The 16,317-nt window shown below is 49.5% G+C and overlaps 1 protein-coding gene across 2 annotated transcripts in view; it reads right to left on the bottom strand.

Moving 5' to 3' along the window:
- The window catches only part of SEH1L (SEH1 like nucleoporin), a 60,182-nt gene that overhangs the window by 15,997 nt on the left and 27,868 nt on the right, over nucleotides 1-16,317 (bottom strand). For both annotated transcript variants that reach the window (XM_033934130.1, XM_033934131.1), the window contains exon 7: nucleotides 5,955-6,112. In XM_033934130.1, coding sequence (XP_033790021.1) covers nucleotides 5,955-6,112 — 158 coding nt within the window. The remainder of the gene's footprint in view (nucleotides 1-5,954; nucleotides 6,113-16,317) is intronic.

Here is a 16,317-nt window from a genome sequence, read left to right as displayed (position 1 = left end):
TGCAGAAAAGCCATTACCACCAAAACCAGAGCTGAAAACGCCTACACATATTCTTAGGCACACCAATGCTGGAAAGTCTTCCACGCTTTAATATAGGCAGATACTGTGATCGACTTCTTAGACCTGAGAAATGTGGTAATAATATCTGAATAACCTTTGCACTCATAACACTTTGTGTTCAATAGCCATGCTGTAAGAGTAAAGCAATCCGGATCCTCCATGCATACTGGACTCTGTGAAAGGAGGTCTGGATGCATCTGCCCTGAGTCAGCAGATCGGACGAAAGAGGTAGAGGAAGAGGATCTGACACCAGATGCCGCATCAGATCCGCATACCATGGACAGCGGAGCCAATACGGAGCCACCAGAACCATCAGGCCCGGGTGACGAACAATGTGGAGAACTCTGCCCACTAATGGCCACGGAGGGAACACATACAACAGCCCCTCCGTTGGCCATGGTTGAACAAGAGCATCCAGGCCCTCGGCCTGACCGTCTCTGCGACGACTGAAGATGCGGAGTGTTTTGGCATTGACACTCATGGCCATCAGGTCCATCAGGGGCTGACCTCAAGTCTGCACTACCAACTTAAAGGCCACGTGGCTTAGACCCCACTCTCCGGGACCTAGCATGGGACGACTGAGGAGGTCCGCCTGAACATTCTCCATTCCGGCTATGTGGGAGGTTAAGAACCGAGATGTCCTGAAGGTAGGACTCTGCCCAGACCATGAGCAGAGCCGCCTCTTGCGCCGAGTGCTCTCGATGCCCCCCTGATGATTGACATAGGCCATCGCCATTGCATTGTCCAACAGAACTCTGATTGACTTGCCCGGCAAGAAGGAGCAGAAGGCTAACAGTGCCAGATGGATGGCTCTGGTCTCCAGCACATTGATTGACCAGGATGCCTCCTCTGTGGACCAGGTGCCCTGAGCTGAGTGACCTAGACACTGAACTCCCCAACCGAAGAGACTGACATTGGTGAGAAGCACCGTCCACTGTGGTTGATCCAGACTCATCCCTTGAACCAGACTCTGGAGCCACCAATGAAAACTGCAGCGTGCCAAGCCTCTCAGAGGAAAAGGGAGATCCAAATTGTGCCTCTGGGGCGACCACCTCTGAAGCAGAGCACACTGAAGAGGACGCATGTGGGCCCGCGCCCTCCTTCCTACATCTAGGGAAGCCACCATCGACCTCAAGACTTAGAGGAAATCCTGCACCTGAGGACACCGGGACGCCATAAGCAGGCGAATCTGAGATTGCAATTTGCTTACCCAGGTCTCTGGAAGGAAGATCATCCCCAAGGAGGTGTTGAACAGAACCCCAAGGTACTCCAGACGCTGAAATGGGACCAACCAACTCTTGGAAAGGTTGACCACCCATCCCAGTGACTGCAGAAACTCCACCACCTGAGCCGTAACCCGGGTGCTCTCCTGCAACGACTTCGCCCGAATCAACCAGTCATCCAGGTAGGGATGCATCAGAATGCTCTCTGTCCTCAAGGCTGCCGCGACGACCACCATAACATTGGTGAACGTCTGGGGAGCCGTGGTCAGACCAAAAGGAAGCGCACAGAATTGAAAGTGTTGACCCAAGATCGCAAAGCGAAGGAAGCGCTGATGGAAGGCCCAAATTGGAACATGCAAGTAGGCCTCCGTCAGATCGAGAGAAAAGTCAGGAACTCCCCTGGCTGAACCGCCAGAATGACAGTCCAAAGTGTTTCCATGCGAAAAGAGGGAATTTTGGGAGCCCTGTTGACTCCTTTTAAATCTAAGATGGGCCTAAAGGTCCCTTCCTTCTTGAGCACCACAAAGTAAATTGAGTACCTGCCAGAGCAACACTCCTGAGGGGTCACTAAAACAACTGCTTTGAGATCGAGCAAGCATTTAAGGGTCTGGTGAAAGGCCTGCGTCTTCCATCCCACCTGACATGGAGAGGCTAGAAAATAATCTGGCAGAGAGCAGGCAAACTTCAGAGCATAACCATCCCGCACCACCTCCATGACCCACTGAGCGGACATGATCTCGGCCCACTTGGGGAAAAAACTTACGCAGCCGGGCATCCACTGGAACCAAAGGGGGTGCCAGCAAAAAGTCATTGGGCAGGACGGGCAGTGGGAGAACCGGCGGAGGGACTCCCAGCCCCACGACGGGCCCCCTGAAAGGACTGCATGTGCTAATAAAAACGACCCCGGGAAAACCCAAAAACCTGGAAAGTAGCAGCCCCATGCCCAGGGCAATGCCACCCTGAAACGCTGTGCGGGCACGGTCTTCAGGCAGGCGGGGCACTTTAGGGTCTGTCAGAGTCTGAACCAACTTATCTAAATCCTCTCCAAACAAAAGACCCCAGAAAAGGAAATTTAGTAAGCTTAGTTTTGGACACGGCATCCGCTGACCAAGCGCAATGCCACAAGGTACGTCGCGCGGCCACTCCAAAAGCCATAGACGTGGCAGACGTCCACACCAAGTCATAGAGAGCATCCGAGAGGAACAAGGCAGCCATCTCAATCTTTGCCACCTCCTGATCCACCAAGAACCAGTCATCAGACTCACGATCCAGGACACGCTCGGCCCACCAAAACATGGCAAGAGCCACAAGCCCCCCCACAAATAGCCGCCTAGACCCCCCCAAGGCAGAGACATCAAAATTCTGGTTAAGAACGATCTCCAACATATGCTCCGCAGAGTCCTGTAAGGCAGAACCACCCTCAACAGGCATGGTATGCTGCTTAGCAATCGCTGAGACCACTGTGTCCACCACTGGCAACTTCAAAGTAGCCCTACAAACGAGCCATGGCGCATGCCAACCGAAATGGCGCCTCCGGTGTATTCCACTGTGCCAGTACAAGATCCCGAAAATCCTGATGCATAGGAAAAGAGAGGGAAGCAGCGCATATCCCCCTAATAAGGTCCCCCGCACACAGGGTCTTCAGTGGCGCTTTTTCAAAACGCAGCACCAAGGAAACCTGCTGAATCAAGTCTGGTAGCTCATCCCTTTGAAAAAGGCGCACCATAGACACCTCTTCGCCGGAAGATGGGAAACCCACTGCCCCGCCACCAGTGGCCGTCCTCTCAACAGGATCCTGGAATTCCTCAAAAGGGTCCAGGTCTGCATCCAGGCCAACACGCTCCACTGACCACCAATCCGCAGCCCAAACACCCGCGGGCGCTGGGATGAGGGAGGAGGAAGAGAGGACGCCAAAGGAGAAGAGGGAGGCAAAGCCACAGGGGGTGCAGAGGGGAACCCCCCACCCCGAAACCCCGTAGATACATGAGGGACACGAGTTGCCTGAAAATAAGCTCTGCACAAAGCAAAAATTAAATCAGGGGAAAAAATCCCCGGGGGTCCCATGGGACTCCCTGCCACAGCAAGGGACCCAGCTGAAACCTGTCCCTGTTTTCCAATACAGGGGGAAGGTCACCTGAGGTTGCAGACAAAATGGAGGGGCCTGTCTATGAAAATGGCAAAGTTCCCGCCAAAAATAATCCTATAGCGGCTGGGAAGCCTGAACTGTCCCAGCTGTTAAAAACAGGCAAGCTGGCATCAGCTCTTAAAAAAAATCAGCTGAGAGGGAGTCCTGAGCCAAACCAGAGGTAAGGGAATCCTTTTTACTCTTTCTGTCGGTGGCTAAGGAAATCTCTCCGTGAGTGGTGGGGAAGATCGGGCTGCCCCACTGCTCTCTGCTGACTCGCGAGGCACTAGCAGCGGGGAGCTCTGGACACCTGCAATCGCTGCAAACTGAGCTCCACCACCGTACCGGTCCGAACTGCTGAGTTCAGGCCAGCCGTGAGTGCCTTGCGTCTGGACCAAATTGTGCACCACTTCCCCTGAGAAGTGCTTCATTGGTCCATACGTGACCTAGCTAGAAGAAAAGTGCCGGTTAGTTAAAAAATACAGTAAATTACAGCATATTTAAAGGGAAAGCAACCCTTCAGACCAGTACTACCTCAGGATTATTTTTTTCCCAGAACAGACTCCACTGGCTCTCAAAGCAGCATGCCTTGCTTGACTTAGGGGGCAAGGCTTACTGCTGAGGCACTTCTAAAAAAATGTTGGGGAGGTGGAGGAAATGGGGGGGGGGAGGGACCCAGCACGAGATCCGTTGGGTTTGAAACCCCTGAGGTCAAACGGACCCTCAAACAAGGCCCACCCAAGCTCAATCTGGCACAAAAATGGGGACTAGGATCCTAAACAAATTCCAACAGTCCTACCAAGAGAAATGGGTACAGCTCCTCTCACCTGCTGAGACTGAAAGAAGACTGATAGAAATAGGGGAAGGTACCTCCACAGTTTTGTTTCAGTCTCCGCCTGCTGGTCATGATGAGCTATATACCTGCTTGTAAGATTAACCTATACCGGTCTGGAGAGTGCTAAAGAATGGCAAGTTAGTTACAAAGCATTGCAAAAGAAGGCTAAAAGATAATATGAAGAGAAACTTGTCACAGAGCCAAAAAATTCAAAGTAACAACTTTTTGATATATCAGAAGCAGAAAGTCTAAGAGAGAATCCATGGGATAGTTAGATCATCAAGGAGCAAAAGGGGCACTTAGGGAGGACGAGGCCATAGCAAAGACTGAATGAATTCATTGCTTCAGTCATTACAGAAGAATACGTAAGGGATCTACCTGAACCAAAACTGTTTTTCAAGAGTGATGAAACATTCACATGACCAGGTGTATTTTGTTTTTCTTTGCTGGGTGAGGCAAAGTTTTGTTGTGAGTTTTGAGTTCAGCACCCCCAGTCCGATCCAGTATGACTCTTTTTATGTTGAAAGCTCTCCTCCACTGAAACAAGTAGCAACACTATACCTTTTTTAAATTTTATTAAGGTATTTTATTTATACAACTAGTCTTTAAGCCCGTTACATTAACGGGTGCTAGAATAGATGTGTGCGTCTGTCTTTCTTTCTCTCTCTCTCCTTGGCCACTTTCTGTCTGTCTTTCTTTCTCTCTCTCTCTCTCTTTCCTTGGCTGTCCACCTCCACCCCGTGCCTGCTCCTCCTGTCCAGCAGTAGCCCTTCTCCCTTTCTTTTACCTCCCCCGTGCCCAGCAGCACCCCTTCCCTGCTCCCCCTGTCCAGCAGCAGCCCTTCTCCCTTCGTTTTACGTCTCCCCTGTCCAGAAGCACCCCTTCATTGCTCTCCCTGTCCAGCAGCAGCAGCCCATCTCCCTTCATTTTACCTCTCCCCTATCCAGCAGCACCTCTTCCCTGCTCCCCCTGTCCAGCAGTAGGCCTTCTCCCTTCCTTTTACCTCCTCCCCTGTCTAGCAGCACCTCTTCCCTGCTCCCCCTGCCAGCAGCACCCCTTCTGGCCCACCGGCATGAACCTCATGTCCATATCTCCCTCTTTTACTTCCTCTGTCCATATCTCTCCCTTCACCTTCTGTCCCCTCCCTGAATCTCTCTCCCTATCTTGCCTCCTCCACATCCATTTCTCCCTTCCCACATCCCTCACTCTATAACGCACCCCTGCCGGCATCTACTCCTTCCCCCCTCCTCCCTCCCGCCTGCTCATCCGCCCGCTGTGTTTAACTTTAAAGAAAAACACTGCGCAGCGCTGTTGTTGGCCTCTGTGTCTTCTGTCCACTGTAGCCAGCCCTAGGAGAAACAGGAAGTTGTGAGAGGGCGGGCCACGGTGGAGAGAAGATGGTGAGGCCAGTGGCAACATGGCGCAGTGCTTTTCTAAGAAGCTAAATGCGGCAGGCAGGTGAGCAGGTGAGAAGGAAGAGGGTGAGAAGTAGATGCCCCCCCCTTGTTCCGATGCCTATGGAATCAGCGGCGGCAGCAGTTTCTCTGGTGGTGAGTGGGAGGGGGGAGTCACCGGCGTGTTCCCTGCCTCCGTGTTTGAAAATAGAATTTGGCACAAACCCAGACACCACGGTCGCAGGGAACACACCGTCTTAAGTGCGCATGCACGCTTAGGGTTTTATTATAGAGGATAGTTTTATTTTAACTTTTACCTTTCCAGAGCCTGACGCAGCCATCATCGCCAGATGATGCTAGCACAGTGCCAGTAATATTCCAACTAATGCGCCACACCTGGGAGTTATGATTGTCAAACTGGGCCACTGCTTGAATTTCAAATTTTGTTGGCCCTCCAGAAGATGACAGTTCTTTCCTGAAAAAAAGGAAATTCAATTAGAATTGAGCAAAAACAGCAGAACAGTTTATTGAAAAACTAGTTTTAATGGAAGCTTGTAGTTTTATTTTATTTTAAAAAATATCTAAGTTGGGATACTAGAAAAATAAGCAGAATTTTTAAGGTTAAAAATTATTATGATCACTGCAAAATAACTAAACTCCTGACCTTTGACTAATGACCAGGACAGCAACATAGAACAACATCAGGAATTAAGAACATAATTTCAAAAGAATCCCATATTGCCCGATACAACCACCACAAATATTTGACAACGTTTTTGTGTGTTTGTTAAAGCACAACAGGGCAGAACATACATACATACTCTTTTAGGAAGGGCCCATAGTTTGATCCTCAATAAATCTGGTCTTTAAAGAAGGATGGATTGGGACACTGACACAAATTACACAATTTAACGGGAGGATGGGGAGAAGGGCTTGGAAGGGAGGGGATAAGAAAGGGAACAGGCATGTTATTATAGATTAGAAAGGATCATTAAGAGTCTAAACCTATGCAACTAAGGACCATGTTATTCTTATAAACCAGGAACTCTCAACCCAGTCTCTGGCCAGTCAACTTTTCAGAATACCTACAATGAACATGCACGAGATAGGCTAAGTGTGTCCCGAGGACTGAATTGAGAACCTGTGTTATAGACTAAACATTTCTGAATTTGGCTTCTATTCTGGTCTCTCTCTTAATTTGGATAAATCATTTGCATTGCCTTCTCACCCCGAGTTGCGTACATTCTGGAAGGGCGTTTTTCCTCTTCACTGGGCCGATTCTACGTTGAAATATCTGGGGGTACTTATACCTTTGGATTTGTCTAGATTGTATCACTTGAATGTGGAACCATTGTTTATGGCCCTTCAGAATAAATTGCAGCTGTGGGGAACCTTACCGTTTTCACTTTTGGGGTGGGTTCATCTCTATAATATGCTCATTGTTCCATGTTGGTTGTATGTTTTTCAAGTCCTTCCTCTTTATCTGACCTCTCGCAATTCACGCCACCAGGAGCGTTTGGTTCAGATGTTTCTTTGGGCTGGAAAGCGGCCTCGTCTGCCGTATAAACTGGCGGTGGCTCTGTGGTACAAGGGTGGATTGGGTTTGTTGAACCTTCACTATCTGACCATTGGATATTAATGATCTTTTTAGGGGTACTTCTGTCTTTACTAACATCTCTTTGGAACTTTCCTGTTTCTGGACTACTCATTTTAGTGCATACCTACATTCCATTCCTTCTTCTTTGCCTGAGCCTCTCTCTAACAAGGTCTACACCGTCCCTTGAGGAAGGTTTGGCACTGGATCTGCCTATATCACTCTATTTCTGCTTCTATTACTCCCTTTCCTCCTATCCGCTTTAAAAACTCTTTTCTCCCTGGGGTAGATGGACCGAGTTTTGCTTGATGGGAAGCAAGGGGCATTCATTATGTGTTTCAACTGGTCGATGATGATGGGATAATTAAATCCTTTGCACAGTTATGGGAAGAATTTCATCTCCCGTTTACTGATTATTTTGCCTATATGCAAATCCACCATTATATTACTTCATTACCTTCTGATTCATTGAAGGCTTCTTGTCAGGAGCTGTTGTCTACAGATTTTACCATTGGTTCTCAACTTCCAATTTCCCTTAAATTTCATCATCACCATTTGAAGGATGAGTCCCCCTTGTTTGATCATGTTAAACTGCAAGATGCTTGGGCTCGGGACCTCGCTATAGAGCTACCTGAAGACGTGCTTTTGCAGGCAGTCCGTAGAATGTCTGCCTTTCGCAAATACACCACCTTTTGGAAGCAACATTATAAGTTGGTCTTCCGTTTGTATATTTCTCCTAAGAGGGCCTATTTTTCTGGATTTCTTGAGTCAGAGGCTTGTCTTAGATGCCAGGCCCCTGAAGCGGGCTTGGGCCATATGTTCTGGACTTGCCCAAATATTCAATCCTTTTGGAACACTATTTTTCTTTTTGTAGAGCGTATTTGGACCATTACAATTTGATGCTCTCCTTTGTTTTTATTTGGAACTGTTCCCCATTACTACCCTCGTCATAGGGGGGCTGCTGCTTTCCTTAAGTGGACTGTCCTTGAAATGTATCTTACTGAAATGGCTTGAGGGGGACACGCCAGACTACTCTATCTGGCAATGCCGGATGATTACCCTCCTGATGTGGGAACGAAGAGATGTGACGGACTTTTCCTCTCTCTCAAGGCGCATTTTTCAACGCACCTGGGAACCCTTTTGGACTAGCCGATTGCTTAACTGTTGATCCTATGTCTTTCTGTATCACTATGTTATCCTTGGTGTGCTTGTGTTGCTTTGTATTAATCCATTGCCTATGTTGGAATTGTTTCGGGAGGAGGACCTGGGAGTGGGGGCGAACTATGTGAGAGGTATTGTACAACAAAATTTGAGCTCGTTTGTGGTTCCTTTTGTGTGTTTGTTTGACTTTCTGAATGAGCTCAATAAAACATATTTGAACTTAAAACATGCTAATACACAGTCAAGTCATATTATTATGACCACTGCCTACTTCTGATGTCAGGGATGCACAGCCAATGAATGAATGCACATGTCGCACGCAGATTTCGTGGGTATATAAAATGGGATGTGAGCAAGTTGCCAATATACTGTCCGTAGCTATCATAGGGAAAAAGCAACATTTCATAAACAACAGAGTTTGTGAACTGCTCATGGGCTGCTGTGGTTAAAGTGTACCATGAGTGGGCAAATAGCACAGTTACTTACCGTAACAGGTGTTATCCAGGGACAGCAGGCATATATTCTCACATGTGGGTGACGTCATCTACGGAGCCCCGATGCGGACAGCTTTTTCAAGCAAACTTGATTGAAGATTTAAGTTTGCTCTGCTGCTCCACACATGCGTGCCTTCCTGCTCCACTAGAGGGCGCATCCCCTCCTCGTAGTCTCCAGTTCACTTAGCCAGCAAAGAAGCCAACCTCGGGGAGGTGAGCGGGTTGTGAGAATATATGCCTGCTGTCCCTGGATAACACCTGTTACGGTAAGTAACTGTGCTTTATCCCAGTAAAAGCAGGCATGATATTCTCACATGTGGGTGACCTCCAAGCTAACTGAAAAGGGGCGGAGGGAAGTTGGCAATTTAAGAGAATAGATTACGCAGTACCGATTGGCCAAACCGGCCATCGCTTCTGGACAATGTATCCAGACAGAAGTGCGAGGTGAAAGTATGAACCGAAGACCACGTGGCAGCCTTGCAGATTTCCTCAATAGGTGTGGACCGGAGGAAAGCTACGGAGGCTGCCATCGCTCGGACCTTATGTCCCGTTACTCAACCATGCAGCGCAAGACCAGCCTGAGCGTAGCAAAAAGAAATACCAGTTTGGACAAGGTGCGTTTGGACACTGGGCGGCCCAACCGATTAGGATCGAAGGACAAAAACAATTGTGGAACTGTCCGATGAGACTGGGTGCGTTGGAGGTAAAAGGCCAACGCTCTCTTACAGTCAAGCGTGTGGAGCGCCACCTCTCCGGGGTGAGAGTGGGGCTTGGGAAAAAACACTGGCAAAACAATGGACTGGTTGAGATGAAAATCAGACACCATTTTAGGCAAGAACTTAGGATGAGTGCGGAGAACCACCTTGTCATGATGGAATACAGTGAAAGGTGGGTCCGTCACCAGAGCCTGTAGCTCACTAACCCGCCGAGCGGAAGTGAGTGCGAGCAGGAAAATCACCTTCCAAGTGAGAAATTTCAGATGGCATTTGTCCAACGGCTCAAATGGAGGTTTCATGAGTTGAGCCAGAACCACATTAAGGTCCCAAACCACCGGGGGAGGTTTGAGAGGGGGGTGGACATTCAAGAGGCCCTTCATGAAACGAGAAACTAAGGGATGGAGTGAAAGGGCTTTCCCCTCCAGGGGTTGATGAAAGGCAGCAATCGCACTAAGATGTACTCGAATGGAGTCGGTCTTCAGGCCGGAGTGAGACAGATGAAGCAAATACTCCAGGACCAAAGAGACGGGGACCGACACCGGGTCCTGGCTGTGTGAGGAGCACCAGGACGAGAATCTGGTCCACTTTTGGGAATAGCAGGTTCTAGTCGAGGCCTTCCTCGAGGCTTCCAATATCTCCTTGACTGATTGCGACACTGGGAGAGAAGTCAGGGGGAGAGAAACCACGCATTCAGATGAAGAGATTGAAGATTGGGATGTAACAGCGAACCCTGACTCTGCGATAGTAGAGAGGGAAACAGAGGCAGAGGCAGCGGATCTCTGGTACTGAGTTGAAGTAGGAGGGAGAACCAAGGCTGGCGTGGCCACCGAGGGGCAATCAAGATCAGCGTGGCTCGTACCGATTTGAGATGGACCAGCTTCCGTAGAATCAGAGGAAAAGGCGGAAACGCGTACAGAAACCTTCCCTCCCAATCTAGGAGGAAGGCGTCGGCCTCAAGGCGGTCCGGGGAGTACATCCGGGAGCAGAAGTGAGGGAGTTTGTGATTGAGGGGGGAGGCAAACAGATCTATCTGCGGAGTCCCCCACTTTTCGAACACCTGTCGCAAGGTTTGAGAGTGCAGTGACCACTCGTGTGGCTGGAGGAGGCGGCTGAGTCTGTCCGCCAGACAGTTCCGTTCTACTTGTATGTACACCGCTCAAAGGAAGATGTTGTTGGAGATCGCCCACTTCCAGAGACGCAGGGCTTCCCGACAGAGGGACCAAGACCCCGTCCCCCCTTGCTTGTTTACATAGTACATTGCCACCTGGTTGTCGGTTCGGACGAGAACCACCCGGTCGTGGAGCAGATGTTGAAAGGCCACAGCGGCGAGATAGATGGCCCGAAGTTCCAGCACGTTGATGTGGCAGCGGCGGTCCTCTGTTGACCACATCCCCTGAGTGTGTAGGCTATCCAGATGAGCTCCCCAAGCGTATTCCGACGAGTCCGTGGTGAGTACCTTGCTGTGTGGGGGGGTGAGAAAAAGCAAACCTTTGGAAAGATTTGAAGAGTCGGCCCACCAGTGGAGCGATCGTTGCAAGGAAGGAGTCACTGTCACGGGACGGTCGATTGGGTCACGGTCCTGACGCCATTGAGAGGCCAGGGTCCATTGAGGGATCCTCAGGTGGAGACGGGCGAAGGGTATGACGTGGATGGTAGAGGCCATGTGGCCCAGAAGAGTCATCATCTGCCGAGCTGATACAGAGGTCAGCAGCGAAATCCTTCAACTCAGACTTACTAACGCCTCTTGACGAGGAGGGGGGAGGAAGGAGCGGAGGCGAACCGTATCCAGCACGGCCCCGATGAACTGTAAGGACTGAGAGGGGCGCAGCTGGGATTTTGGGAAGTTTACCTCGAACCCCAGACCCTGAAGGTAAATAATAGTCTGTCGGGTCGCTGAGATAACCCCCTCCCTGGACGGGGCTTTGATCAGCCAGTCGTCCAGGTAGGGGAATACCTGGAAACCCTGAGAGCGTAAGGCAGCTGCGACCACCACGAGGCACTTCGTGAAGACCCGAGGTGATGATGCCAGGCCAAAGGGGAGGACTCGATATTGTAGGTACAGGTCCCCCACCTGAAAGCGCAGGAACTTGCGGTGAGCGGGGTACACTGGAACATGTGTGTAGGCTTCCTTCAGATCGAGGGAGCAGAGCCAATCGCCCTCGTCGATCAGGGGATAGAGAATAGGTAGGGAAAGCATCCGGAACTTTTCCCGCACCAGAAATTTGTTGAGTCGTCTCAAGTCTAGAATTGAGCGCAGGTCTCCCGTCTTCTTCGGTACCAGGAAGTAACGGGAGTAGAACCCTTTCCCCCGTTGGTCGGGGGGAACCACCTCCACTGCCCGTAGGCGAAGCAGGTCTCGAGCTTCTGAGAGAAGGAGGGGTAGTTGATTTCGGTTGGGAGGGCACACCCTTGGAGGGCTGTCTGGAGGAAGTACCCGAAAATTGAGAGAGTATCCTGAGGAGATCACGCCAAGGACCCATGCGTCCGACGTGATTTGTTCCCAGCGAGGGTAATAGGCTCTGAGGCGACCCCCGATGGGAAGGATGCCCGGGACTGTGGCGGAGGGGGCCAGCCCCCATCTGCATATCCCGTCAAAAGGACGGGGATGGTTTGGCAGTCGTAGGCGGCTGGAACTTGGGCGGAGCCCGATGGTGAGCTTGCGGACGTCGCGGTGGAGGCTGCGAGAAAGCTGGGGTAGATTTTTGCGGGTAACGGCGTGGAGGGGCCCTGAACGGCCTGGATGCTGGCGGTTTAGGCTTCTGCCGGATGATGGAGGCAAACGAGCGTTCGTGTTCCGAAAGGCGTTTTGTAGCTGCATCGATAGTGTCATCAAAAAGTTCTTTGCCCACACAGGGGAGGTTAGCCAACCGGTCCTGTAAGTTGGGGTCCATGTCGACGAGGCGTAGCCAGGCTAGGCGGCGCATGGCGATAGCGAAGGCTGCTACTCTGGAGGAAAGTTTGAAGCCATCATAGGCCGCGTGGAACAAATGGAGGCGTAGGATGGAGAAAACCTCCAGGAGTAGGCCAAAGGCTCCTTGGCGGGAGGCCGGTAGGTCAGTCGCAAAGGCTCCCAACAGTCCAATGAGATGTTTCAAGTAGGACGTGAAGGTGAAAGTGTAGCTTTGTACCCTAGAGGCCATCATAGAGTTCTGATACAGTCTCCTGCCGAACTTGTCAAGGGTCCGACCTTCTCGACCAGGGGGGACCGCCGCTGAGATCCGGGAGGGGTGAGCCTTTTTCAAGGAAGATTCTACCAACAGCGACTGGTGGGAGAGCTGCGGATGTTCAAACCCCGGGTAGGGTACTGTACGGTACTTGGACTCCATTTTGGAGGGGACAGCCGTAACCATACAGGGCGTCTCCAGATTCCTGAAGAAAGCCTGTTGGAGTACCGGGTTGGGCGGTAAGCGAAGGGACTCTCTGGGCAGTGACGGCATATCCAGCTCCGCCAGGTACTCTTTAGAGTATCTTGAGTCGGACTGGAGGTCTAAGTCCAAAGCGTGGCCCATGTCCTGGACAAAGCGAGTGAAGGAGGGGCGGGACGTTCCCGGGGCCCCGTGTGGGGACGGTGAACGGGACCTCCGTCGGGCAGAGAAGGACGGGGAGGCTTCTCTCGAGTATCGAGGTTCATGCTCCGACCCGCGCTCCGAGACCGGGGAAGCACTGTGGAAGTGTTCCGGGGTCGAGGACATACGTCGTCTCGAGGAGCCCCTCGGAGACGATGTCGGGGTGCGGGGTACCAATCGATGTCGAATCGGTGACCTCGACCCGGACTCCCTCGGCGAAAGCCTGGAACCTCGGATCGGAGCCCCGGTCCAAGGGGGAGTTAGGAGGATGCGAGGGTTGGAGAGTGATAACTCAGCCACCTTCAGCGGTCCTATACGAGGCGTAGGTGAACGGCCTCGTAGTGTGGGGGAACTCCGGGCCTTCTTAGAGGTACGGCGGTTCGAGGTTTCTGTCGTTTTAGCTCAACATTTTGCTCCGCGGCGGTCCGTGGAGGGAGAGCGCCTCGGGCGCCTCGGCGAGGAATCCGAGGAGGAGGGGATGCGCCCTCTAGTGGAGCAGGAAGACACGCATGCGTGGAGCAACAGAGCAAACTTAAATCTTCAATCAAGTTTGCTTGAAAAAGCTGTCCGCATCGGGGCTCCGTAGATGACATCACCCACATGTGAGAATATCATGCCTGCTTGTCCTGGGATAAGGAACCTATCCGACAACCAGACGTGGTAACTGTGGGGCAGCTTGACCATCGAAGCGAGAAGTAAATGTCAGCTGTGCAGCTTGGTACGGGCCAACTGGCTCGCTACCGTGGACCATAAGAACATAAGCAATGCCTCTGCTGGGTCAGACCCGAGGTCCATCGTGCCCAGCAGTCCGCTCACGCGGCAGCCCAACAGGTCCAGGACCTGTGCAGTAATCCTCTATCTATACCCCTCTATCCCCTTTTCCAGCAGGAAATTGTCCAATCCTTTTTTAAACCCCAGTACCATACTCTGCCCTATTACGTCCTCTGGAAGCACATTTCAGGTGTCCACCACACGCTGGGTAAAGAAGAACTTCCTAGCAACTCACCATCCAAATAAACTAGGGGGCTTACAGATGTGTGTTCAAAATGACTGTGCAGCGAACCCTGCTGTGAATGGGGCTCCGGAGCAGACCCATGATCACAAGGATTCATCTCAAAAGACAGTTGCAATTTGCACAGAAGTACCGACACTGGACTTGTACCGACTGGCAGAGGGTTGCCTTCTCCAATTAGTCATGCTTTCAGTTCCATCGAACAGATGGATATTGGCATATCAGGTGTGAAACTGCCGAGAACAAACACCCTGCAACCACTGTTTGATAAACACAAGCTGGTGGCAGCAGCATTATGATCTGGGGAATGTTTTCTTGGTATGGTCAGGGTCCCTTGATACCTCTGGAAGGCGAAGATGGAGTTAAGAGCGCAAAAGGCGGATCAGGGGGGAGAGGGTAAACTCAAATACTTCAATCATGTAGTTTGGTAGGAGGCCATAAAGAGCCTTGTATGTGAAGCAACCCGGTTTGAATATTGATCGGGCTTCGATCGGGAGCCAGTGCTATTAGCGAATAAAATTATTCTACAACATTAGGTTGATGAAGTTCTGCCCCCACTGGCCAAGTGGAAGAAGCTTATGCTGCAAATAGCTGATTGTGAATATAAAAAACTGCAATATTCACAATGAAATACCAATTAACTTTATTGCACTCTCTCTGGAAAGGACTACCAGCATGGTTTTGATTCAATACAATACAATTTTTATTTGTATACTGCCAATACTTCTTCAAAGTTCACAAACAATGAATTATCTAATAATAGGTGGTTTGAAAAAAAAAATCCCAACTGTCCAATAGGCTCACAATCTAACTAAAGCACTTGTATGAACAACTGCATTATATACTAAAGAAGAAGACCAAAAGAAAAACGAAAATAATAGAACTGAATCAAAATAAAACAAGAGTAATTTATTTATTTTTCTATAACGTTCTCCCAGGAGAGCTCAGAATGGTTTACATGAATTTATTCAGGTACTTAAGTATTTTTCCCTGTCTGTCCCAGCGGGCTCACAATCTACCTAATGTACCTGAGGCAATGGGGGGATTAAGTGACTTGTCCATGGTCACAAGGAGCAGCGTGGGTTTGAATCCACAACTCCAGGGCGCTGAGGCTGTAGCTTTAACCACTGCGCCACACACTCCCTTTCAGATTAAAACCGCATTTCAATAGTTCAGTTTCTAGTATCTTTTAAACAAGCCACAATCGACCCTTCCAAAGCCTGATAGCCAGATGACAGCCAGAGACATATGGAGACAAGGATTCTCCACGCCAGCTCTAGACAGCTCACACACCCATCTCCACCTCCTCAAAGATCTGTCTCAATGTGAATCAATTAAAAATGTTTATGTAAATAAAGTAAATAACCTAAATTAAAAATCAGTATCAGATCATAATTAAAATGCTATTAAATAAACTAAATATTAATAAATTAAATAAACAGTTAAAAAGAAACCAAAGAAAACTTAATAAAGCATACAAAATAATACTAAGGCAGTCTTATAAAATAAAACAGAAACAAAGAAAATTCTAATAAATTAACACAAACAAATATTAGTCCATGTCCACAAAGAGAGAATGGGCCATCCTCTCACAACTGGAAGCTGGATACTGCCAGAATGTCAAACTCTCTCCTAGGACACAACTTCATGCAGTAGCAGCATAATGCAAGGAGGATCCAACCGAGACCAGAAACAAGGCCTCAAACTCCATCAGATCCATCATAACATAGACAGGGTGAGCCACGAAATCTCATCCAAACCAGCAACCAGGGCTGTGGAGTTGGAGACAATTTTGGGTACCTGGAGTCAGAATCGATAAAAATGTACCGACTGACTTCTGATAAATTTAAATTATAATTAAAAAAAAAAATACAGCAAGTTCAAATGTCCCATTTCACGAACAATAGTCATAATTAACACATTGTTTGCGAGCATTTTTTACTGATCTATGCCAAAAAGCGGGCAAATTTTTAAAATGTTGCACGGGAAATTACGTTTTGTATAAAATAGCTGTAACCTCTGAACCATTGCTTATTTTTGAATAAAACTTTCAGTTTCTTTTCTTATATTGAATTCTTTATTATAATTTGAACACTTTTTTAATTATTTTGTTATAAACAATTGCAACATTCATGGT

Source organism: Geotrypetes seraphini, chromosome 2 (assembly GCF_902459505.1).
Source record: "Geotrypetes seraphini chromosome 2, aGeoSer1.1, whole genome shotgun sequence".
Taxonomy (NCBI): domain Eukaryota; kingdom Metazoa; phylum Chordata; class Amphibia; order Gymnophiona; family Dermophiidae; genus Geotrypetes; species Geotrypetes seraphini.
The sequence above is the reverse complement of the archived record's forward strand: the minus strand, read 5'-3'. Positions and strand labels throughout refer to the sequence as shown.